At 36.6% G+C, this 27,014-nt stretch overlaps 1 protein-coding gene across 1 annotated transcript in view; it reads right to left on the bottom strand.

Moving 5' to 3' along the window:
- Positions 1-635: 635 nt before the first annotated feature.
- Positions 636-27,014, bottom strand: part of LOC139149351 (uncharacterized) — a 58,058-nt gene continuing 31,679 nt past the window's right edge. The window contains exons 4-12 of the mRNA XM_070721069.1: positions 26,724-26,868; positions 25,725-25,828; positions 24,095-24,263; positions 22,852-22,956; positions 17,481-19,510; positions 14,045-14,147; positions 11,804-12,058; positions 8,748-8,828; positions 636-7,281 (exon numbers count right to left, since the gene is read on the bottom strand). Coding sequence (XP_070577170.1) covers positions 7,130-7,281; positions 8,748-8,828; positions 11,804-12,058; positions 14,045-14,147; positions 17,481-19,510; positions 22,852-22,956; positions 24,095-24,263; positions 25,725-25,828; positions 26,724-26,868 — 3,144 coding nt within the window. The 3' untranslated portion in view covers positions 636-7,129. The remainder of the gene's footprint in view (positions 7,282-8,747; positions 8,829-11,803; positions 12,059-14,044; positions 14,148-17,480; positions 19,511-22,851; positions 22,957-24,094; positions 24,264-25,724; positions 25,829-26,723; positions 26,869-27,014) is intronic.

The raw sequence follows: 27,014 nt of genomic DNA, 5'->3' as shown, positions 1-27,014 counted from the left end.
TACTTGAAAAGTTATAACATGTTACCATTAAGAGCTATGTACATCACGAATACTGTTAATAAATGCAAGGGCTGCAGGGTTTTGACACCGTCTCCTCTCTCCCAATGGCCGCTTGGCGGCGATCTTAATTTCACCCTGACAGCCCCTCGCTGCCTGTACTCTGTTTGTTTGGCAAGTTCAAAACCATGACGTAAACACGGTGGTTCATTAGTTCTTTTGCCGTTATATATGTAGACAAATAGTTGAATTTTCAATTCAGTTCAAGCAGAAAACGAATTGATAAAGCAAGTTATGTAATTGTCTTTTTTTTTGTACGTGGTTGTCACTTCACCAGAACTCTGTTTCCAGTTTCAATTAACTGTGTTATTGTCAAGATCATTAAGTTACACACTTACAAAAAAATGGTTATATATATACAATGGATTTCTGAAAATGGATGGTTTCCAATGCTTACTGTCTGAACCAGTCTCATTAACAGAAAGGCTTGTAAAAATAGCAGTTTTATTTTCAGTCTTGTATGACCAAATGTAGGATGCTTGCTGACCTGGGTATGACATTTTTTTTTATTTATGGAAAATGAAAGAATTAAAGAAAGCAGCAAGACTGAAAAAATATGATTCTCAATGGAGAACAAGTATATTCCATGGCATTTTATCTCTTAGCACTTGGCATATAACTAGCCTGGAGTACAGTGATGACAGCAGATCCATGAAACAATGAAAATGTACATACAGTCAAATGATAGCATTTTTAGATCTATTTAGAAGAACTATCATGGAACAGCCACTTTTCTTTTGCTGTGACTACAAGGTCACAGCCATCTCCACAAAGAGAATTTATCTCAACATGAGAGAAGGTCAAGGTCAAAGGTTGACTGCCTAACCCCCTCTGAAAATGACATTTCAGAGAAGTGACCTATTCTGTAGCAATGGCTTCTTCTGAAGTCAGCACCAAAGTGAATCATTTGAATGAAATTACATGACATATAATATTCTTTGACATTTATCAAACACTGGTGAATTTTTTTCAACAAAATGATGTTATAGAGGATCCATCTGACAAAGAAAAATTGAAGGACTAAAAAAGTTTCTCTAATCTTGCTGTCTTTATAAATGTCTGTGATTGAATTACTAAGTTTAAGATAGTAAGCACCTCCAAAGAGAAAGCCTCAAAATTTTAATTAAACTTAAGGAAACTTTCAACCATTCTCTTTCAAAATCAGGAATAAAAATGTGGGATCATGGTTCAAAATTTTGGTACCAGAGAAACAAATTACAAAAAAAATTATGGATATTTGAAATTCAAAATGGCTACCATCCATTCATTAAGTCTGTTGGGAATAATTAAACATCGATTTTTACATTTTTTTATTCCAAGAACTTCAAATTGAGCCCACGCGAGAGGTAGATCAGAAAAGTATTGTAAAAATTCAATTCTCAATATCTGTCCATGAGGTGCATTCTACCTTAAACTTTTTTGAGAAACCGTTATATGACTAAAATGAAATCATCATGTGATCTAAAAACCCTGACTGACAAACGTCCTGAGAAATAAATAATACTATGAAAGGATTCCTCGACCTGAAATTCATTTCATTTCTTAACTATCTTGTCCAAACTGCTTTTTTATTTTGTCTCAGCCAAGGGATTCAATGTCAAGCATTTCTTTGTCAGTACTTTTATGTGTTGTTTGTTGTTTCATTAATTGGTGTACACAGATAACCTTGTTTAAAGTGACCTTTTAGATGACAGTGAGCTCATAGGGACACATCCCTGCTGAAACTTGATAACTGTGACATATTGGCACACTTAACTATGACAGCATACACACACATCTTTCCCACTCTTTTAACAATGATTTTGGTCACTAAGATCTTTAAAGGAGAGTACATTGTCAGTTGTGCATGTCCAAAGTTTTCTGTTTACAAACATTTATTTGACCCATAACCTCTTTAACTGTGTTACCCAGGGTCAGAGTGGTGGTGACCTTTGACCTTCATGAAAACTGAACTCTACTTGCTATTGACGAAAATGTTGGAAAATCGTGTTGTTGGAACTTTCACAGGAGTTTGTGCCCATACAAGAGCTATGTTTACAACTGTCTCTGGTGCACCGACTTGGTCGTGAATTTAATCCAACATAGAGCTACTTGCAGTAGTCTGTTAGATTGAACGTGAAATAACTCATTTGTTCTATGAATGTATAGGAAAACATCTTTGAAGGCATGTTACCCGATTTTAGCTTTTGACTTAGTATCAGTGCAGTTGATGAATACTTGTGCACACCTCTTGCAAATGCTCAACTGACAACCTACACCCGGTACCCGTAGACAGTCCTACCGGCAACACAACACAATTATCTGACTTGCATACTTGTCTCTCTGTTTCAGACCTATGACAAACGAGACAACTGCACTGCAGTAAATGTTGTATTTAAAATGAAATTGAGAGCAGTATGAACACAGCTTAGCGTCATTGTCCTGGTGATTATCATGACTGAGATTATTTGAACATATATCAACAAGAGTCATTCTCTTAAAAAAACATACAGAACTGAAGTTTATTGTCTGTGTACATATCACTGCTGTACAGAGTCTAAGGACCTAAGACAATTGAGTTTTGTGCGTAAAGCTGAATACAAAATCTCACAAGTCACGCAGGGTTTGATTGTCTGTTATCGTATAAAGCTTAAGATCCCTGCCAAGCATTTGTGAATTTGAAAGAATAGCACAAGAAAAAAAGAATAAACATAATTATTTGACACTTTTGCAGGTGTTAAAGCAGGGAATTTCATCACCTGTGATGTTTCACTGAGAAAGTTATCGTTTCATAAGCAATGAAAGTTAACCATTTCACCATTGGCTGTTGGTACTGCACCTCTATTCTCTATGGCAAACCTTGACTTCTTAAAATGGAAATGAAGTGAAATCAATAAATGAGCACAGTACACATATACTGTGTACACTTCTCACTGGGTACACATACCGTCGCATATATTTATGTTGAGTGTATTTCAGCATTGTTCATGCAGCAATTTTTAAAGATGGACAAACTAATGCACAAAGTTGCAATGGGGTCAGTAAGTTTACAAAACTGTAAAAACATCTGCCTGCAATATTACATTGCTATACTCGTTGGGGAAGGGGAGAGACAATCTTGTCTTCCTAACTGATGTAAGTACACCTATGATATGCATTACCATAGCACAGAAATCTAACCAAACCCTCATGAGGGATACCAAATGAAGGAATCACCTCATTGGCTGAAGACCTACAGGTTGCACAATCTGATTGGCTGATGGTCATGAAGTACAAATGACTATGAGACCCCCTAAGTGACTCTAAAATGATATGTCTGAGATGAGTTTATGTCTCAACTTCTTCCCTTTGCCTCCACAATACTCCTCATTGAAACTTCTCAACCTATATGTCTTAGTTATTGTTTATGAACAGATTGGCTATTCTTTGATATGATTCTTCTCTCAGCTCTGGACATTTTAAATTACTACATGAGATGAACACCTAGTTTGGCACACAAAACTGGCAAGTGTATTTTCTTTAATTGAGTGAAAGTTATATAAAATAATTGGCAATGAGACTGAGAAAATCGTACTGCATTTCTCCATTGCCTTTACTGTTAATTCAGGATTTCTTCCCCCGCTGTTGCTTTTTTCCTTTAAAAATAAAACTTTTTTGTTGTTAATAAGTATCTTTTAAAGTTTTGTTTTCTTTGTGTGGCGGACATTGAAACATTTTGCAGCATATGCGTATTTTTAATATTAGATCCAGAGACATGCTTTGGGCATACTGGATTTCATTACCACATACCTAACACTAAAACATGGAAGTTATGTAGAACACTTTACATTTCAGAACTCTGTGCTGTCACACAGACAAGAAAAATTTCTAGTCAGTTTTTTCACCCTTTCACCAGTGCTCTTTGCTCTAGTACCATTTACTTTCATTGAATAAGAATAAATTAAATGTCAGAACACTGAGGTTAAAGGGTAAAGGTTAAGGGTCGGGGTTACCCCATGCCTTACTGCTGTGTGGGCATTCATACTCTATGATACAACTGCTACGTTTGTTTGCATTCTGTTTGATTCAAGAGGTTGACAGAGCTTTCAGAAACTCGACAACCTGCTGAATTTAGTCATAGTAAAAAGATGGTATCTTTTCCTGGCAAATTTTGATTTGAATTTTACTTTTTAGATATGGCAAGAAAGTGGGTTAAAATTGCACAATCTACAGATAAAAGCTATTGCATATAAGGCTTTCAATAACACTCCATCAATGTATCCGTCTGTGACATGCACTGATCGCCACAGTTCTGCACCATAGTATAAGTCAGAGCTATGTTGGGGAATTTGCAACCTCCCCTGTCAAATCTATGCTCAGACCACTAGCACTGATCATGACTGTTTGTTTTCTCTTACATGTAGCACTGGCTGCAGCTGATAGAAATTCAGACAAATTTTATCTTTTCTGCTGTTGTGTTTGTTGTTACAGCATGTAGTCTGATCCCTGGATGTAAATTTTACAGTTTCAATCATAACATTGGTGGTTAAGCACAGTGTCAGTTTCACCATCCCTCAATAGCAGAATTCAAAAGTCTCATCAAATATTTATAAACAGGTATTTACTTTTGCATATTAATGACAGAACTGTGACATCAAAATGGTATTGGCTCTACAGAACTGACCAACATCATGATTGGCTATTGTAGCATCAAAATCCTGCCCTGGTATATTTCTGCCAAGCAGCCACAGCAATAAACGCATGCAGTGCTTCAAACTTTCTTGAATTTGCATGCAGTCTATAAATTCTCATGCAAGTTTATCTCCAGGTTCCTGAAAAATGCCAAAATAATTGACAATCAGTGCTCCTTGTCTGACGGACATTGGTATGTTATACTTATCTGATTCAAGTTCCCTGTGTATGATATATACCTTTTGAAGTCAGCGTAAGTTTCTGAAAATACTTCAAGTTGTCATGGAGTTAAACAAAAGTGGAAATCACAGGCATTTATTCACTATTGCTATCACTGATCTGGTCTGTGTTTGATAACATGAAATCAACAATCCGGATAGCAAGTTTCATTGATGGTTTTGAATTTAAACCAGACTGCGTGTAATTTACAAAAAAATTCACTATTTTGGTTTGGTTTTCATTTGAGATGCTACGATGTGAACTCCAACTTGCAGAGATGGATTAATATCGACCTTCATACAAATAGGCACCTATCACCACACACCATGACGATGAATCACTGACCACAACATAGGAAAGTAGTGTAACTTAATGAGACAGTCTTCAGCTATCACCTGGCTCAAGTTTCCACATATTTTCAAAGTTGATATGCAACGTACATGGCAAACAGGTCTTGTCACCTGATTCAAATATGCATGAGGTCAAGGAAAAGATGACCTTTAACGATGACAGTTTCAAGTTCTACATTATGAGATAAACAGTGTCGGGGTTAGTCTCTAAAGGACATTTTTACAATAATTGATGGTAAAAATGTGAAATTTCTGCAATGGCCCAACTTGGATTTTGACTGAAATAAACTGGGTATACAGCACCCCGGCCCTAGGGAGAAGCTGCAGGACATTGCGTTTGTACGCAACCTTGATTTCTCACACCATAATTCTGGCACAGGCCATGAGGACTGACAGACAGACTGCAAAACATCAACTCAGTATTGCTGAATACACTTCCTTGAAAATCTATCTTGACAAATAGTAGCCCTACCATCATGTATAGGAAGGACAGCATTCAATTGACATTATTCTCTGCTGGATTTCAATCCCGTCATCAAAATTATTTGTTATCTTGACATCCAATGGATAAATGCTGAGGATAATGAGGGAAAAGATCAAGACGTGGCTGTGAATTGGGAAACAATCCACCTCCATGATGACTCGGCTTTTTTAATTCTACTGAAATGCCCTGGAAAAAAAATAACGTAGGTTTGCAGGTAAAAAATTTTAAAACAGGCTGACAAATGAAAAAAAGGGTCATTTTCATTTAATTTTGGGAAATCTTTAAATAGTGATTTTCACTTAGCCAGAGTTTGCCAAGCGCAAAACTGTTTGAAAATTGCCTCTCCAACTTTTTTGTGTCAGGCTTGCAGAAGAACAGGGCAAACTGTAAGAAAAATGAAGCAATGTAAGCTGGCTCAGAGTGTTAATTATAGCATATTTCAAAAGTTTTCTTTGTCACAAGTTAAAAAAATAATTTAAGTTATCTCAACCTGATAACACTAAGAACCAATGTGCAACAGAATCTTATCACAAGATGCCATTCTTTGAAGAGAAACAACTTAACGTGGAATTCTGAAATAATTTTGTCAACATACAGCTCATTGTGATTCATTTGTAGAGGGTGTAATATGAAAGCAAGACGTTTCAGACCACATTGAAAAAATATCAGAGTACTTTTAAATTGTCTGTGTTAAAAAAAATTGGTGTATCTGTCTTTGATATGAAATTTAGCATGATCCTATGTGTTACTGTAAGCTATAATCAGTCAATTTTAAAAACACAGTCCACGTATCTGTTTTGTTATAACAGAAAAAAACAAACAAACAAACATAAAAATGATATAACAATATAAAGAAATATGTATTCTATTAATCATGATGTATACCCTTCTCCCTTTATGTACATTTACAGAGATAGTTCAAAGAATAAATTCATATTTTCAGTGTTTTACATTGAAAATTGACAAAGGACCTGTAAGTCAAATTTGAACGAAATAAGAAAAGTGACACTGTTATTGAACAAGCACAATAAACACTATTCAAGAAAGATGACAAGTGGAGAGTCTCTGAGAGTTAAAATGTATAACAAAAATAGATACTGTTCACTTTATAAAACAAAGAGGAAATCAAATACCATGACCTTGACTGACCCTGACTTCAGACCATGACCTCTAAATCTACAACAGGTCTCAAGGGTAGATACATTCAAAACAGTAATAGCACATGACTTGGTCATTACAGTAAACATATATCTCGTCAGCACGTTTATAACTTTATGCAATATTTAATTTCTGAAAAGTAGTAGAGATTTTTTTAAATTCTGAATTTATTATTTTTGTTTTAATTCTGTCCCCCCACCAAAATTCTAGCCTAATAATATAATTCTGCTGACAGGGCAGGTAAGTCGAAGTTCACAGAGGGCTGACCAGTTCGGAAACCATTCTTCAAGACTTTGTTCATTCGGACAAGTTCTGGCATGAAATCGACAAGAGTATTGTACAATTCCATACTCCTTCCAGACTCTGAAATGAAAGCAAGACGTGGATTCTGATTAAAAAATGAATTAGCAATAAAAACATGAACATGATTTGATAAGGATTAAACAATATTTTGTAAATAACAGTAAAAGTACAGGCTTGATACATAACTCAATGAAGTAAAGTACACAAAACTAAAAATCGAAAATCTTCTTCACTTTTACTTGGTTATATTCTCCATCCTAAGTTATATCCTCGATTTTTTCAACTTTCAGTACCAGTAACCAATCACAAAATATCAGTTTTTTGGGGGAATTAAAGCAAAAAACAGTTGCATTATCAGTCTTTCTTCACGGAAATGGCTGATTGCCATTGGCCCTGAAAGGTGTTTGGTTGGATAGTAAAAAGATGGATCACTACTACAAAGGCAACCATATTGACTTAATGACTTAGGCTGTTATCCATAAACTTTAGAAAGGCACTTTTGAATGTTATGTGAGAAGGCTAATTTTTCTTTTCTGTATCTATCTATTTTGAAATGTATTATATGTATTATTGTATTATACCCCAATTATATCCTTGCAGCTGTGTTTTATTTTACCTAGAATGCTTTATAATTTGTTGTCTCTCTGTTGGTATGGTATGTGAGGTCTTTTTAGATCACAATTTGCTAATATCAGCTTTGTTCTCACATTTTTCTGTCATCAGGATCTAGAGAGGCCGGATAGCCACAACTCGTACCGAATCTGATGACAGCGATGCTGATTGAAATCTTTATAGCGCCAGATAATTGTAGAAGTTTTTTCAAGACAGAAATCAGCATGGAATAGTCATAAATCAGTCAGTCTCTCAAAGGGAGTGGGTAAGTGTCCCGTTTTATCATCAACTCACATTACCTAGATCTCGATTGCACAACAATTTTCAAATAGACGATCAAATTCAGTAAGATACGTTGGCACAAATGCTGAGCAGGCTTTAAGAATGGCAAAAATCTGTTTGAAGATGTAAACAGAAATATGAAAGCCTTGTGTCTGAACCACAGCTCTAAATATTTAATAATTTGTAGCATATAAAAAGAAGGTTCTCTGAAAAAATGTTTTTGAATCAAATGAGCAGTAATTCATGGCATAAAAATTGAATTGCATGTAGCTAATAACTTTACGGAAAATATTTGTGAAAAAGCATAGCAGTGTTGATACGACTCTGAAAACTAAAACAATCTTGCTCAAAGACACATTAGGCTTGAAAGAGTAAAATTGTTTCATCTCTATTTGTTTTTCAGTCATATTTTCAGCAAGTACAGGTTGTATTTTAGGAAGAAACTGCAAACAAACAGATGCTAGACATAGCACAAACCATTCACGAATGCCAATTTAAAAAAGACATTAGCCTTTGAAACAAATATATTGTCACAATATTAGAGTTAATGGTGCTACCATGGTGTTAAGATGCCACTCTGAATACTAAGACATGATCAGCGTCCTTGTCCTCATTCAGATCAGTCTACATACCTTTGATTGAAGATTTCAAGGCTTCACTAATCACCTGATTCAGCTTTGCTACAGATTCCCTGTCAACTAAATGTGGTGCATCTGTATTGAGGAAATGGAAAAAAAAACAAATGAAAGCATGGCGTTCAAACTGACGTGGAGGTACAACTGAATATGATAGGTGAATGAACGCATACAAGCAATGTTTTTCAAAGACAAACTTTACTCAAACTTTATTCAGGGAAACTGAACAATGCTCTTGCAAAATCAAGAATAAAAATCGGGGTCCCACTGCAAATTTGCTATTAGAGAAACAAATTACCTTACATTTACCAACACTTGAAATTCAAAATGGTTGCTATGGGCTAATTCTATGGAGGAAAAACTGAATTTTTGATTTTTGCAAAATGAGGATGTTGATAACTTCATTTAGTCCATGAGCTTCATAATAAAATAAGCCAACGACCAAACTGGTGGTAGACCAGAAAAGTATTGCCAAGATGAGGTCTGAGTAATTGTTCCTGAAGTACGTAGTGAGTCTTTGAAGTTCAAAAGTTAAGACGTTTAGAGGTCATTGTCAGTTGATTACATCAATACATTCAAATTGCAGCCATCATCTTTTAAACTACACAATTACTAGGTCGATTATAAACCAAAACTGCAATTTTCATTAACCTACATTGTTGAGTCAAAATTACCAAATTTTGAAGTGAACAAAGAATCAGCTGATAATTTGTTAGCCGGCACCGAGACTGGGTCCATTGACCCTTCACTACTTGCTTTCATAATTTATGTTACTCAACATAAACATTATATTACAGAATGTTGATGAAATAATCAATTTCTTGCCATTTTGACAAAAACTTCAAAGCTTTAAAAATTTACAAAAGAGTGCTTGGATAACCCTGCCACATGTTGTATATGACTTCTAAAGGACTTATTTATAGAGTCTTTGTAAACAGCGCTGTTGAATGGAGCCGAGTGCTGTGGAAACCCCTTCACTCTGCGTGCAAAGTTTGTATGAAACTCACAGGTGACGAGCATCTGTGAGACTTATAGGAGTGTAACAACCGACGTTGGAGTTTACAGATTGTCTGTGAAAATAAATAGTCGGGTGGAATCACAAAATTAAGAACAAACTGCCCTGCTGCAATCCTTTTGTTCAACTTTCCATCTTAGACCTTTCTTGGAATACGATACCAGGCAGTACCATTTTGCCCTGTATCATAGGCTGGTTTTTCTTGGCAAAGAAATCACAAAGCCTGGATGACACTTCGTGAGGATAGAGAATGTTCTGAAATACCCACATGGTGTTCACTACTCTACTGGTACTTGTACAGTATGGTAGCATGAGACTTTGGGAGAGATTTCAGACTCTGGGAGAGATTTCAGTCTCTGGGAGAGATATTCAGATGCTAGGACATATATTCAAATGCTGTGACAGATATTCAGATGCTGTGACAGATATTCAGATGCTAGGACATATATTCAAATGCTGTGACAGATATCCAGATGCTGTGACAGATATTCAGATGCTGTGACAGATATTCAGATGCTGTGACAGATATTCAGATGCTGTGACAGATATTCAGATGCTGTGACAGATATTCAGATGTTGTGACAGATATTCAGATGCTAGGACATATATTCAGATGCTGGGACAGATATTCAGAGTGTCAAATTTTTACAATACTCTGCTGATATGCTGCTTGTATGGACTCATTTTAAAGCCTGTAGAGATAATGAAGTATTAACAATCTTTTTTTTGCAAAAACCAAAAGCTCATTTTTCTCTATAAGAATGTGCCTCAAGGATAGATACATGGAATCTCAAATTTTTACAATTGTTTTCTGATGTACCACTTGTGGGGACTCACTTTAAAGTTCTTGGAGTAAGAAATATTTTCACCATCTTAGTTTTTTGAAAATCAATAATTTTATATTTCCCCATAGAGTTAACACAGGGATGGCAGCCATTTTGAATTTCAAATATCGGTAAATGTCAGGTAACTTATTTGTCTAGTACTGAACATTGCATGGTGACCCATGATTTTTATACCTGATTTGGTAAGAGAATGGTTAAAAATTTCATTGAGGAAAATTTGAGTGAAAGTTTAAGTCTTTCACTTTCGAGGCGCATACTACCTTAACATAGGGATAGCAGCCATTTTGAATTTTGAATATCAGTGGATTCTAGGTATCAGTAATTTCTTTGTCTAGTACCAAAATTTGCATGGTGACCCCTCACTTTTATTCTTGGTTTTGAAAGAAAATTGTTTTGAGCTTTCTTGAGGAAAGTTCGAGCAAAAGTTGATGTCTTTCACTTTCAAGCACATACTACCTAAAAGTAGAACACATCTCAAGATCAAAGGTATACTGAACTGGTATATTTGAACGCAGAAATCATGCAGATGTGGAAAAATAAATGTTTTTAACAAGATTTTCAATGTTGTTCACTAATTGAAAATATGTTGTATGGCTGAATGTGCTAATGTATTTGTATTTTTCTTCACTTTCCAACAGATTGTTACAACAGCTTGTTTGTCCGCACACATTTTGACCTGTCAAAACAAAATGTATTTGCTCACTGACATCAATTTTTACATTTCCCAGTGATTTGCATACTAAGTGGTTATTATTGGAACAGGGAGGGGCGATTTCAAGGATACACGTTTTACTTTTAATATCGTACCCTGACTGGATTCAGTGAAAACAGTTGTGTCCCAGTACGGAAATACGTCCTTGTACCGCCAGGGTGCAGTGAATGTGCAGCCTTAATAGAGTCTTTCAAGGCCTCATTTATCAAGTGCTTCAAAGTTGGGAAACCAGGCAATGCCAAACTCTGTACAGTTTGCTCACTTTCATTTGTGGATATGTACATGTGAAACTCCCAGCTGCTGAGAAATTCACTGATTGGAAGATCAGAGACACTATGTTTAATTTTGTAGAGTTTTGTATATGTGTGTGTGTGTGTGTGTGTGTGTGTGTGTGTGTGTGTATCCCCACATATGTAGAAGTGTATTATGCTAGCTTGCGCATTAAAAGAAATCACGCTTTCCATGCAGTGTAATGACTCACTTGGGTTAGCTACAACCAATGCCGTGTAGAGACCTAGCTGCTCTTGATTCAAAGACAACTTCTGGAAATCCATGATGAAGCTGTGGAGGATTTCCTTAAAGTAGTCCACCACAGCCTTCAGCCCTTTCATCTCCAAGACGGTCTTGACGAACCATGCGTAGACGTCGTTGTGATGCGACAAATATGGAGCCTGACCAGCAAAGGCACTGTACTTTACAAGCATGATCTGGTCACCCATGATAAGATCACGAAAACCTGCAAAACAATACAGACATATTCTTACATATGTTTGATCAATATGTATTATTTTTTGTCAGCTATAACTTTGTATATTGGTCAAGGACAAGCTTGCCAAGGATTCATAACAATGAAGTCACAATTATGAAATTAACAGATTTATCTTTTTTCCAAAAATGACAGAACTAATTAAAAGTTCTTTTGATAAAAAGTATATTAGAACTGGTCAACCATCAACTGTTATTTTCAATATTCATTAATCAGCATTTTGGCAACTTAAAATATTGTCTAATTGTCACAACTTGTTCCTAGAACCTGTTACTGAATATCATTGCCAGTCTTTTTCTATAGGGTTCTCCTCAGAGTGGAATTAGAAATATTCCAAGCATGTCATTGGCAGTTTGAGACGTTCACTAGGATAGGAAGTTGTAATTCATTGAAAAAAATAAATCTGTGGGGCACTCTGACACTTGGCGGGCAAGGTACACTTGAATGAACTGTCCTTGAACCACACATCATCACGTTGTGTTTCTACAAAACAGCTGCTTTATTCTTAGAGCTACAATACTCGGGCTTATGTTTGCTAGGAATAACAGCTAAATCCCAAGGACAGCATGCAACATTTTCTGGAACAATTTAAGTTGTCTGCAATGCTTTCATGCACGCTACTGTCATCTTTGTCCATATCCTCAATAATACTTCATCAAAGTGGATTAGAACTGATTCAATCATGATTGAAGATGTTAAAATAAACTTGTGAGGCAGACTATCCTTTCTGGCACTTTACGCCACTGTAACAATTATGCTGACAGAAGTAGTAAGTCTATTGAAAATATACCAAACATTTTATATGCCTTCAACTTCAAGCAAAGATAATTGATTACAAATGCAGTAAACAGCTTCTTTGTTGATATTTTGTGTTTATTACAGCTGAAATATTGCGTGTGAAAATTATTACGTTGTTCAAGAGTTGTGACTTATGGTTATCACACTGATTTTACGACTGAGATCAATGGCCAAGATCCCATCATTGCACAGTTTATAGCTCACTCTCATAAATTCTACAGTTTGGCATGAATATTTCATCAATGTTGGAGAGTGTAGACAGACTGGAGTTCAAGGTCAGTTCACCACAGAGTACCTGGCCTACTGACACACTGTCCTACAGATGAAATGAAACTTACTCTTTTTATACACGACCTTCATAAAGCCAGAGCGATGAAAAAAACAAGATGTTTTCCTCAGTTTTATAAATAGATTTCAGATTATTTATGATATAATTGATATGAACTTTTAGTGTAAAGGACACATGAATTTGATGCCTCTCAAATCCTTTCACTTTTTTCAAGATTGTAATGTCCATCCCTTTTTTATCAATATTTGCCAATTAAACATGTATGACCTTATATCTAAGGACACTTTCCCAAGAAAGTCAAAGTTTTTGTAGAAATGGAAAAATTAGTGAAAAATTTATCAGCAAAATATCTCCCAAAACAAGTCTTAATTGATACCAAGCCAATTTGAAAGTCTACATTTAATTTGATATTGACTTAAAATCATTTTTAGGTAATATTTGAAAACACATTGGGAACATTATTTTACTGTTTTTGTTTTCAAAGGAAGACTCCTTTAACAACCACAAAGCCAATGTCTTAAGGGTTACAATCATTTTTCATAATACAAGCAACAAAATTTTCCAAAAGACTTACAGGGACATATTAATATCAACACTCATTTGCTAGCTAAATTTCACAGCATGAAGGGAGGGTGTCATGAACCCTCAACCAGAGTTTACAAAATATTCTATGTAATAGTTTCAAGTTTTCTTAAGTTTAATGTCCCTATTTTATTTGTTTGAACCGCCCCCCCCCCCCCCAAGGTGAAAGGGTTGGTCATATATGATAAAATACTATTAATATTCAAGAGTTTACTCACAGTTGTGTCCTGGTATTACTGAAAGATAAACAACTAGGGTCATTAATAGAGTTAATTGAAGTTCAATACCTGGTACTTTCTTGATAAACTTGACAACAGACGAGTCCTGACAAATGACCCTTTCTTTGACCTTTTCCCAGGCTGGTCCCACCGGCTGACCTGATCTGCTCAGCTGATGACAGAAATGGTGCAGAGACAGGAAACATTTCAATACGAGAGTCGGATACATTTCAAAACTCAAAAATAGCAACAGTTCTTAGCAATAACATCTAAATAGGGTTATGTTACAGTCACTTTTTTACATATGTATGTATGTATGTATGTATGTATGTGTGCGTGTATGTATACAGCACACACACACACACACACACACACACACACACACACATAGATAGATAATATATGAGCATTACCGACCTATATAGGTCAAATTATCCAAATTATCTTTTCCTCATTTTGACATTTAATTCAAAAAGATGTAATGATCCATGGTGAGGTCATTTGATAAGACAGATGAAGACTAATTAATCATATTAATTTCTGAGAAAACCATGGCAGGTTGTGCCATGTGAATTTCATAAGTAAACAAAATAGGCAGTGCTGACCCAGGCATATTACAAGCTGGTATCCGGTAAGCTTGTAACCACAAAATTTTACTTGGTTAAATGATGCTTCATGAAGCACAAAAATAACCATAAATAGAAGACTACATTATAGGTAGCTTTCATCTATACGTAAAATATTTCGCAGGATACCCACTGTCAAAGCATCAAAGCTATTATATACTGAAGAATTTAAACAAACTGACATGTCCAGACAGAATATTCAAAAATAAAAGATATTATATCTTTCGGTGTTATCAAAATAAGCATGGTCATTCTCTATAAATTACCTAACGGCAAACATCAAGTAAATATTGAATCACTGATATAGGGCACATCATGAGAGTAATCACTCACATGAATTATCACTCTATCTTGCTCATTTGATGAAATTAATTCCAGCTTATCTTAAACCACTGCTGAATGATAGGAATATTAATCCAACGCAAAGGTAAACAACTGAAACACGACCACACTTTGTTCATAAAAATTGTCATCCCATGTTTAATCATATGACAATGACATAAAATTTTTCACGAGCATTTAAAAAATATCTAGACTTACAAGGATATATGCTTGGTGTAATTTTGATGCAAAATTCTTGGTTTCAAACAGACAATTTGAAGTCACTGACATTCAAAGGAGAATTCTAATATATTACGCACCAATCTTCTTTGACAGAATATGAAACAATACTATCAGTGACCTGAAGTAATGTATTAATATATTTGTACAATATGGATGGAAAAAACATATTAAAGTCAGATGTATTATTTGTATGCTACGTGCAAACTGGCTTTTATGGATCATATCATGCCTATAATGTATTGTCCTGTTGCAAAAGGTGAAATAACTTGGTTAAATAAAAACTGCAAATTTGTAGAGACTAAGAGAAATTTTGGAAAAATGGCAACCTGGCAGGAATGGTACACAACTGGAATTATTTCATTAAAATGGTATGAAAATGTCTATCATAGAATGTTGTTCTTGTGCCTTAACCTGTTCACCCCCAATTCCCTGTAAACAGGTCCACAATCACCATTGATAACAATGGGATGGGGCCAAACCACGGTGGTGAATGGGTTAAAGGGCCAATAGCTGTAACCTTTGATTATTTTTATGAACATTTCCATTTTTGTTTCTCTCTGAAGCATAATATTGACATATACAATATTTAGGTTGTCAACTCAGCCTGTTCATGTGTAAACTACATTGTTATTGCTGACAAGTTATCCATGATCAAAACTTAAGATAGTATGCGCCTCGAAACTGAAAGACTTAAAACTTTTTTCTCAAACTTTCCTCGATAAAACTTTCAACCATTCTCTTATCAAATCCAAAATCCAAATCAGAGGTCAACATGCAGTTTGGTAGTAGAGAAACAAATTACCTAACAATTACCGATATTTGAAATTCAAAATGGCTGCTGTCTCTGTTTTAACTCTATGGGAAAAATTGAATTTTTTGAAAAACTAAGATGGTGAACATTTCTCTAATTCCAACAGTTTAAAGCCTCTCAAGTGGTAGATCAGAAAAGAATGTAAAAGTTTGGGAGTCCTTATATCTGTCTCCGAGGTGCATTCTACCTTAAGTCAAATATAAACAATAATTCTAACAATTCTACACACAGAGCTGGCAAGCTAAATAGTAGGTGTTTTAACACACTCTGGGTAGTAAAAAAAGAACTTAAAATTGACAAACAAAACAAAAAGTGAAAGAGTCACAAAAAGTTTCAGCTACTGGCCCTTTAAGGGAGAAAGAAAACAAAACAACTGTTACTGATTATTATCGCTATTGCACCAGGTCAAGCAAAGTCATCTGTAGAAATGTACAAATTTGAAAGCCATCACACTAGCACTTAAAGGGAAGATGTTTTCACAAAAAAATGAGAAAAGTAGCACAAAAAAGTACAAAATGTGGATCTGAACAATTTCCAAGGAGCCGACACAGCAAAAATGAATGCTACTAAGCTGCAGATGAGTATTTTTACAGATTTTAACCAAATATACAACAGGAAGATCCTAATAAAATTATGCCATTTTCACGATCATTCAAACAAAACTGACTGAACTCACCCCTGAGAACCCACAAACCAAATAGCAAACTATTGGACAAATGGTTTCAGTGCAATATTCTATTATCAAAAGTGAAAATTGGTCAAAAAAATGCACGTATGCATTTATCACAACAATTTGAACAAAGCTGAATGTGGTCATTCATAAGCACCTAATAGCCAAACTGTAAAGCTACTGGGACAAGCAGTTTTGGTGAAGAAGAAATACAAATATGTAAATTTCAGGATCATTTGAAAAAACCTCAGAAAGGTCATTCCAATGAATGTCCATATAAAATATCAAAGTTATCTCAACAGAAGTTTCTGAGCATTCTCTTGTACAATATTTTCTTTAAGCTCATTTACATATTTTAGCAAATTAAACATACACTTCAACAAACTCGTACTTTCATATGATCCGAGATTTTTTGATCATAAATTGCAAAAAAGCGCAAAAACTTAAAAATGCAAACATCATCATGAATTAAAAGAGGTCATCAATGGAATAAGATCAACAGTCATGATTAACTATGATTCTGAAAGTGAACATCTTCAAATTCAAGTTGGAAGCTTACTGAACAAGTGCTTTTTGAAAATGTCAATTTGTAAGATGAAAAAAAAGTATCAACATGCAAATTTTATGATACAAAAATGCATGTAAAAAAGGTATTCCTAAAATGCAAAAACCAAATATCAAAGCAGTTGGTCCAGTTGTTTGTAAGAAGTATACATGACTGACAAGGGTGACTGGTAATGATAGATAAAGTGCAGCTGAAAAGATATATCAGTTATGCATATGGAAAAAATTATCATGCTACATGACTTTTAAAATTTATTAGTTTATTCTTACCTCTTCAGAAGCTTTGCAGTGTTCCTCTGAGTTGCTGTATGCATTCATTGCCTGATGCATACAGTTGAGAGCATCTTTGATGTGTCTCCTCATCTCTGTCGGAGAAACGTTGAGTGTCTTGCCTGGTTGTGTAGCTCTTGCGTTGTCATCTGGGTGCTCTCTCTTCATCGATTTAGAAGTGACGTTGGGGTATGTAATAATCGGCACTGAGAATGGTGGAAAAGCTTTCCCGCTTCCGGTGTTTTCAAGCTGCTTTTTTGAAAAGTGTTTGTGAGAGGACTCAGAGCACTTGCCTGCCAACATTGCATCTTGTTTCGGAAGTCTGACTTCGTCAAAGTTGCCGTTGACAGGGATAGGGGAGCTGATGTGGCTAGACGGCTGCACTTTGGAGTTGCTGCCGTTTTCACAACTCTTTTGAGGTTCATCTAGAAGGTCCTTTGCAACCCTCTCCCAAAACTCTTGGAATCCTTCAAGACCTGACTCATCCTGGACATTCCTGGGTGCTTGGTTTGAATTCCCCTGAGATTCCATGTAGTTAGAGTGCCTGTTTGGACACATAGCGTCTTTCTTTATTCTCTCTTGAGGGTGTTTGCTTATGCTCATGCCCACATTGTTTATACCCTTCACGTCTTTGGCATATGGCTCAAGTTCTGGAAACACATGGTGCACCGGTTTTACATTTTGGCATGGTCTTGGGTTAGCTACAATGCTGTTCTTACAGTCCAAGAGATTGTTGCTGATAGTGATTGGCCTTGTTGTGAATGTTGGATACGTGACACTTACAGTGCTAGTTTCACCATGTGTAGTATGTGTAGGGCAATACGGCCAACAGTCAACACCTTCATGCTTTGATACCTCAGGAACATGCTGATGGAGATCTTCCCCTAGAGATATCTCTGGTATGGACTCATATGCAGTGTGGTAATAAGGCTCTGGAGCTTTGTGTGGCGTCACATGAGAAGTAACTGGGGCTGCCATTGATGTTGGCTGATAATACTGCTCTTGGCTTTTGGGTCTTGCATGTGCTGGCACTGTGCAACAGCTGCTACCTGGAGGAAGGTATGGATCTTGCCTGGAAACCTCTGGCATCTGGTACCCACTGGGTTCTACTTTCAGTTGGTGGTGCTCATTAGCATATTTAATGACGTTGGGCCTGGGACTTTTGGCAGGGTTGCCTGGCAGCTGGCACTCACTCCTCTGGCCGGGAAACAGTTCTTCCTTTAGTACTGAATAACCCTGTGCATTGCTATTGGCACTGCTGTTATGATACAACTCACTTGTGGAATGTTGTTGCTGTTGGCTGGGCATCATGCAGGTCGGCGACAGCTGATATTTGGTTTCTTGATCTCGTGGGTAGTCTTTCTCCAAGTTCACCAGATAAGCTGTGTTGTATTGGTTTGGCAGCTGGTCAGTCACAGAAGTGGTTGGGTACTTAGTTTCATTTTTCTGCACTTTAGTTTTGCTTCCAGTGTGAACGGAGTAGTAATTCTCCTGGTTCATTGATGACGGGGAACCTGGCAAATCCAGGGCGCATGGTGGCTTGTTTGTGGTGCTTCCGCTGGTGAAGGGTTGAGATGTCACATTTAAGTCGGTGGGATAGTCTTCTGAGTCTATAATCTTCTGGATCGCCACCAAGTTGCTGCCACCTGTGAAGCCACTCACTTCCATCTCAGGAGGTAGATTTTGCATCTGTTCATAGTATTGGTTCATGTCATCCTGATGATCTGGTTGCTGGGAGATCAGATGTTCACCGGGTTCGCCTGGGTAATACTTACCACCATCACTGTATCCCACACCACTGCCCACATCATGGTGGGAATCTGGGTAACCATTTGGTTCCTGTGGAGGTGACAGACTACTGTCTTGCTTGATATCAAGCTCTTGGAAATTTGCTGAGACAGAGGAAATCTCCGCAGAACCTTCCTTTTGACCCACCCAATACTGAGCTGTTGGATATTGGTATCTGTTGGTGGGAGACTGTTCCGTTTTCACAGAAACCCCACCAGTGCGCAGGTTGGTCATCTTTGAGCCTTAGGAGATAAAATTGTAGAAGTAGCCGAGTTAGTAATGTAATACTTATTAAAACTGATTTAATACTTCCTTGTTTCAAGAGAAATTGGGATGGATGGAGCTGGACATGAAAGCAAGCTCGGATTTAGCAAAAAAGCGTGTGATTTGTGCAACTTGATCAGCTTTTCAAAAAGTTTCATATACATTAAGGTTACTGAGATTGTGCCTAGAAGACTGATACTTTGACTGTCAAACTTTCACAATACATTTTTTGGTCTACCACTGGAGGTGGATTGGCTTATGTTTGTGAAAATTGAAAATTCAATTTTTCCCCCAGAGTTATCACAAGGATGACAGCCTTTTGAGCTTCAAGTATCGGTAAATTGTTTTCCTTGTAGTAAATTTTGCATGGAGAACCCTGATTTTTATTCTTTATTTTCCAAACAGAAGGGTTTAAAGTTTCTTTTCCAAAAAGTTTGGGTGAAAGTTGAAGTCTTTCAATTTTTGGGCACTTACAACATGCACCTTTAATAACAGCATGACTGATACTCAAACAAAGACGCCCTCATCTACACCTCGACTGTCTAAAACATACAGACTGCGAGTGTTTAATGTCAATGCTTAAGTTTGACCAGCTGCTAATACAAATGATCACAGCTTCCTCTAATCTCTAGCTCCTTTTCCTGATGTATGGTTATCGTTTGGCATTTGGGTCACTGGTACTGGATTTCTGATGAGTCATTCTATTGCAGGCAAACCATATCTCATACTGTTTGACCCTGCACGATGAGAAGGACACATATATTTTATAAATTACTATGGGCGGAACTGTTCACCCACTTATTCTATGTACCAAAAAATATAACTGCAGTCAAGAACAATGCTCCCATCATTTACACAGGACAGACAGGTCACAGAGCTGCAGGGTATCAGATGGGGCTGGCAGGTCAAGTTTTGGCTATATGCGGACGCCTTACGAACATACAGTTATCAGACACAGAGAGACATAGATAACACCCAAACCAATGACGTCAAGCGATTGACAGATTTATACATCTATCAATAAATAGATTCATGAAATAGCTACTATCCGCGTCATCTTTACTGTCTGCGTCAACTATTATTTTCCTTGGCAAACACTGTTATCAACATGAGCTGTCAGGCTGGTAAGTGGAGGGACAGATTTCTCTGTACCTGTGTGTATTATCTGATACCAAGTGTTTAGCACTGTTGAGAATCTATCCATAATGACCATGTAAACTATCGGGATTTCCATTCTGATAACTGTTCAGCACATTTTACAACAATCATTTTTCAGCAAATTTAGAACTAGATTTAGAACTAGGACAGTTATTTACTAAGAGACAACAGCTATAACGAATGTTTACATGTATACAAAAGTCAGGTTGGTATCTAATGATGCCTCTGTGGCACACTGGTACTTGGGATCACTCTCATGATAATGAATATACTTGACACTACAACTATGATATCTTTGCTGCATTTTGGACAACCACCCTGAATGACAGTTCAGTAAATTTGGAAACATCAGTAAAATAACTTTCAAACATATTCCTGCCCATACCTCTGCTGAACATAACTCACTAAGTTTTCAAGAAAGATTTCCAGATGTCATTAATCCTGTCCATTTCATTCCTCATTACCGGTAAGGTCACTCATTTAAATATGGATGGGGCCATCTTCTCTTACGAACTACGTCATACGTTGGCTTACAGGGTAACAAAAGCAACGTAAGCTCTGGTGGGTATAGCGTAAAAGGGTTTAAGTACGGACGTGGCGACCTAGTAGATGGTTAATGAAATGAAACTGACATATCAACACAATACCATACACCCCATGGCACTATCGGTATTTGCTCATGGAAGAATGGCGTCTCCTGATTGAAAAGCATGCCTGTGTAGCCCATAGGTAAGGTGTTACATCCTATACACCACCACTAGACAAATAATACCCTTGACGTGCAAAGTTAGCCATTCTGTTTCGGAGCCGGATTACACATTTGATAAATTGTCAATTAAAAGCACGGTTATCAAAACGAAGTCTTCTTCACAAAGCCACAGACATATGGCACAGACAGGTCTCAACTTGATTAATTTAACATACAACTAATAAGTCAGTGTCCTGCTTAAAACAAGACTGGCACCTGAACAAGATGGATAAACATACATTTATATGCATCATCACTGGAATAAAGAGTCTATTCATGTGCAAAACAGACACTGCAATATGATATGATGTCCACCAGGTCACAAAAGATCCTAATAGTTGAATATCTTGGAAAGAAAATCTCTGCATTTCTGATACTGCATTTGTAGTGCCAATTATATGACATAGAGGAACTCGGACTCCACAAATACAACATGCCTTTCAAATAAAGTTACTATAAAGATTAGGTCATTAATAAAAGTGTGGTCTAAAATTGTGGTCTTCAGATGGAACATTTGTTTAAGGTAGATGTGCCTTAAAAGTGAAAAACTTAAACTTTTGCTCAAATTTTCCTCAAGGAATCTTTCAACAATTCTCTTTCAAAATCAAAAATAAAAATCAGGGGTCATCGTGCAGATTTAAGTACTGAGAAACAAATTACCCAATATTTACCGATATTTGAAATTCAAAATGGCTGCCATCCCTGTGTTAACTCTATGGAGAAAAATAAAATTTTCGATTTTCGAAAACCTAAGATAGTAAACATTTTTCTTACACCAAGAGCTTTGAAATGAATCCCCTCAAGCAGTAGATCAGAAAAGAATCGGAAAAGTTTAGGAGTCTAAATATCTGTCCCCAAGGGGCATTCTACCATAAGTCACCTGTTTTCCAGTTTAGAATGCGCATAGTGAGACTGTTTACTATACAGTGCCAGCATACTATCATCACACATGGATGGCTGTACATTCTTTCAAGGGGTCAGGTGATATGAATATTCGTAATTCCACGTATTATGTGCCACTGGTGTCATTTTGGAACTACACCGTTTAAATTCGACTACCATCAGGAAACTTAAGCTCTGAAGGCCTATAAAAACTTAATCAGACTCTTAATGATGTGTGTGTCCAATCTATGTTAAGTTCCATGAGTGTCTAAATGCATTTATGGGTTTGCAGTCTTAAAAAAACTCTTTAAAACCTGAATTGAGGGCACAAGGGTAATCCCAGGTACATTGTAGATGCCAGCCTTTGAATGATCAGAACAGCTCATGCAAAGAAAGCCACTCGTGATGCAAACATTAACTGGGGTTTGTTCACGTAATGTTGAGGTAACAGACAGGATGACCTGGTAAATTGTGAGAATGATGATTGAGGTGAAAAAAAAACATTGTTGGATCAACATTGTGAAAACCTACTGTCACTTTCTGCAGATGATGACAAAGTTGAAACACCAGTGTGGTAGCCAGCTATATCATTCTTCTCATCTTTGCCATCTTTGTGGTGGCGTCCAAGCTGAATTTCTACAAGGATTGAATGAAACAGAGTAAAATTTAAGACTTATTTCTGGAATACACTCAGAGACGTTAGTTGGTTTAGTGAGTTAATATTTATAAACAAAACAACACTGGAAGCAGGGACAAAACATCAAATAGCCATTTGAATTTGTAGGAAGTTAAAGAAAATTTGGAATGGATTTTTTTGTTTTCCATTTCCAGGTGGCTTAACATCAGCTTACTCTGTGATAAAATTGACCAAATGGTGGTAGATTTATCAAATTCTGATTGTTTTCCAGTGACGCCATCATAATATTAAATTTATATTTAGAATCGGCCAGGACCTTTTTCAGTCATTACAATCTACAGCAAGTATATTTGCACTTTTCAACTATGCCTGAGTCATTAAGCTTTAGGTGAATATGTGATTCAATGAGATGAAAAGACTGAGATACTCCGAATGCTTAAACTAGCATAACAAGGTGATAAATCAGAACACTACATCCAACTGCCTCATTTAAGAAAGGCCCTCAATCATACAACTATTCACATCTTTGAATATCCTCGTTTGCAAAACATGATATAAATTGAGTGGAGAAAACTAGGGTATTTCAATTTCAGATAAGATGAGATGACCCCCTGACCTTGCTAGAGTTGTTTATTTGTGGTCAAAATTATATCAACTCAGTGGAGTCATGTGCAGAGATGAACTTAAGATTTACTGAAGATCTTAATCATTGCTGAATCAATGAATCAACAAAATGAATTTAAGTTTAGTGACACGACAACCTGAGAAACATTACCTCACAATGAATTCGACGTTTGAAAAATATAAAAGTGAAAATAATGGTTTATTATTTTCAAAATGTTTACACAATTATACATTATAGTTTCAGTTTTGTAAGCCAAATGGGGAGTTTTGTCCTCCTTCCACAGACTATATAGGTGCAGAACTCTATACAGACTAACAGTAAAGTAGAAGGAACTACAGATGAAAAAAGGGTGGGGGATAAAGATCAAACTTGTACATTTTGTGATCAGGCGAGAATTATTAGTAACATGCAGTGTTATAGTGCAAACATGTTACAAATAAAATGCATAACATCAGCATGCATACAGAAAGAAAGTTCAGAAATAAGACAAACTAATAAAAATTAATAATTACTCATAGAGTTAGATGTCTTACTATCGCGAGACATTCCTTCGTTAAGGCATTTGTTGTATCGACAGTAGCGGCAGAGGTTGCGTGTGGTGGGCGTTATTTCACAGTCTCTGTTCCCCTGGCATTTATAATTCACGTGATCTCCGGAATTAGAACTGCGGCGAAAGAAACCCTGTTGGGGAGAGAAATAGATGGGATCACAAACGAACTGAATTTTTTTTACCAAACTGTCATTATTTGAAGAGCACAGCATTATGTCAGCAAAGCAATGAAACGAGAATCCCTCGGATGTGAAAACATTAGCTGATAGTATTATGCATGTAAGCACGTCATGAAATGTTTTCAGTCATGTCATTTTGATTCCAAGTGGGATGGTTTAAAACCTCTTGACAAAAAACCAATAAAATGTGTGAGGGTGTCACATTCCACTGAAAATCACAGTGGCGGAAAGAACACATATTTCTCTGCAAACATTAGAGGACAACTTGTCAAAGCTGCCAAAAGAGTTTGATCATGATGTCAAACAAGTGGTAGTGGCTTTTCATGTATCAGAGTTGTCTGTGAAAAATATGTATATGTGGTTACTAACTGGCAGTACGGTTTACACTGGAAATGCAACTATTTGATCCTCACACATTCTGATTTGCACGAGCAGTATCCCCAAACTACCAGCACAGGCTGTCAGAATAAACAGATTTGTTGGCAGGGAAAAACAAATGTACACTCACATTTATTTTGATTTTTTTCACCTTTCTGATCAGTTGTCAGGGAGACATATGAAAACCCTCACTGAGAATTTGTACATCGTTTCCCCATCTTGTCACTTTAAAACGTGGTACTGGTACTACTCCAAAATACACGTATGCTCAAAAATGTCTGTATCTGCCTACACACACCTGGGTACATCATTAACGTGGATTTGAAATAATACTTAAGGGCGAGTTGCCCTAACTGATGATAACAAGCACAGCTGAATGTATTCAGATCTCTGGACAGTGCTGATTCATCATTCATATGCAAATATAAATATTTGTCTGACTTTGCCTGAACTTTTGAAATTGACCTTTACTACAAGAATCATGAAAACTGTACTCTAAGGTAGTGTGCACCTTGATTATGAAAGACTTAACTTTTGCTCAGACTTTCCTCAATGAAACTTTCAATCATTCTCTTACCAAATCGACAATAAAAACTTAGGGGGGTCACCATGTGAAGTTTGGTACCAGAGAAACAAACAACCTAACATTTCCCGATATTTGAAATTCAAAATGGCTGCCATTTCTATGTTAACTCTATGGGGAAAAATAAAATGTTTGGTTTTGAAAAACTGAGATGATGACAATCTTTCTTACTCCGACACCTTAAGAATAAGCAGTGATAGGTGGTAGACCAGAAAAGCATTGAAAAAAATCAGAGAGTCCGAATATCTGTAGCAAAGGCGCATTCTACCTTAATACGTCCCACTGAAGATCTAAATGAAACTTAACATTACATGCCGACTGATATGTGACTACTGTAATAGAGACGGATGCACAAAGACAAACTTTGTCAGAATTTCTGTCGGCAGTAGCTAAATGTCACATGTTCGTAACGATACAATCATAATCACTGCCATTGAAGGCCTGGTTCCTACCTTGCAGCCTTCACAGGTGTACACACCAAAATGTATCCCTGATGACACATCGCAACAGACTCGACACAGGATCTGATCAGGTGTCGGTCGTCTGGGTGTTTTTTCTAACAGAGGAAAGAATGAAATTCAACCATTAATGACACACCCATTCGCAAGACTCTTCAGTGAAAGCAGTATCAATGTTTTTGATAAAATAAGCAAGCATTTTAAGAGATGTGTGTTCAATTGTAACGGTTCAAGTCTGACAAAGGGAAACAACTTCTTTGAGTACCACATATTGGATTTTACGGTGGTCTGAATGCTTTGCACTTTGTCACACTTAGAAGTTGCACAAACAGTCTCACACACTGAATACAACACATCACTCTGCAGTTTCACAGACCACAGTTATTTCTGGATTTTAACCTCTTTCACACCAATAAAAGTTTGTTTTTTCTTAAACGTTTTATTGCATCTTTGACGTCCATTGAATTTAAGCTACAGATACAAATGAAACAAGGACTGTCGCCACGGTATCACCCCTGCCTCCAAACGATGCCTACTGCGATAAAAAGTCACGTACACTAAACATTCAACGTTTCCAGGCACCGTGAAAGGACTAAAACGCTAATGCAAATTCTTGAATAGAAAAAATTTACATTCCAGCAACTTCAAGAATACAGGTCAGTCTATGGAGCATGACAGGTGGTCAGAGTGGTGGACCATGAAAATGAGAAAAACAACATACAATACAAGCACCAGATACCTAAAGAGAGGAGATAACAATCTTTTGTTGGCTTATCTACAATTCTGGTATCTGGCTTAGCTATAGGGCCAAAGTAGGCATGTAAGATTGATAAGTAATCTCATTCAATCAAGTCTAAACGATTTTTCTCTTGCACCTTTGACTCCACAGTATTAACTTTTATATTGATTGTTTACAACATAACCTGCATACAAGAGTTCAAATAAAGTTTTCTGGATCGTCCAGTCTTCATTTGCATACAAAAAGTGTCTCACCTTTCCTGCACATGCCCACAGCAATGCATTTTCTGAATCTGCAAGACTGACACAGGAGTCTTGTGGTTGGCGTGATTTCACATCTTTGTCCATTGGCACACACAAACTCCGGTTCTCCCTTCCTTGTGCTTCGTATGAAGAAAATCTAAATAAAGAGAAAACAAACAAACAAACAAACTTGTACCTTCCTTGCAATAAGATGCACTTTGTACATGCTACTCAATGTATGCAAGCTTTATGCAAATTTGTTCTTGACTTTCAGCCAATGAGATCACAGCCACCTGTGAAGCC

The sequence above is a fragment of the Ptychodera flava genome, chromosome 14, assembly GCF_041260155.1.
Source record: "Ptychodera flava strain L36383 chromosome 14, AS_Pfla_20210202, whole genome shotgun sequence".
In the NCBI taxonomy this organism is placed as follows: domain Eukaryota; kingdom Metazoa; phylum Hemichordata; class Enteropneusta; family Ptychoderidae; genus Ptychodera; species Ptychodera flava.
The sequence above is the reverse complement of the archived record's forward strand: the minus strand, read 5'-3'. Positions and strand labels throughout refer to the sequence as shown.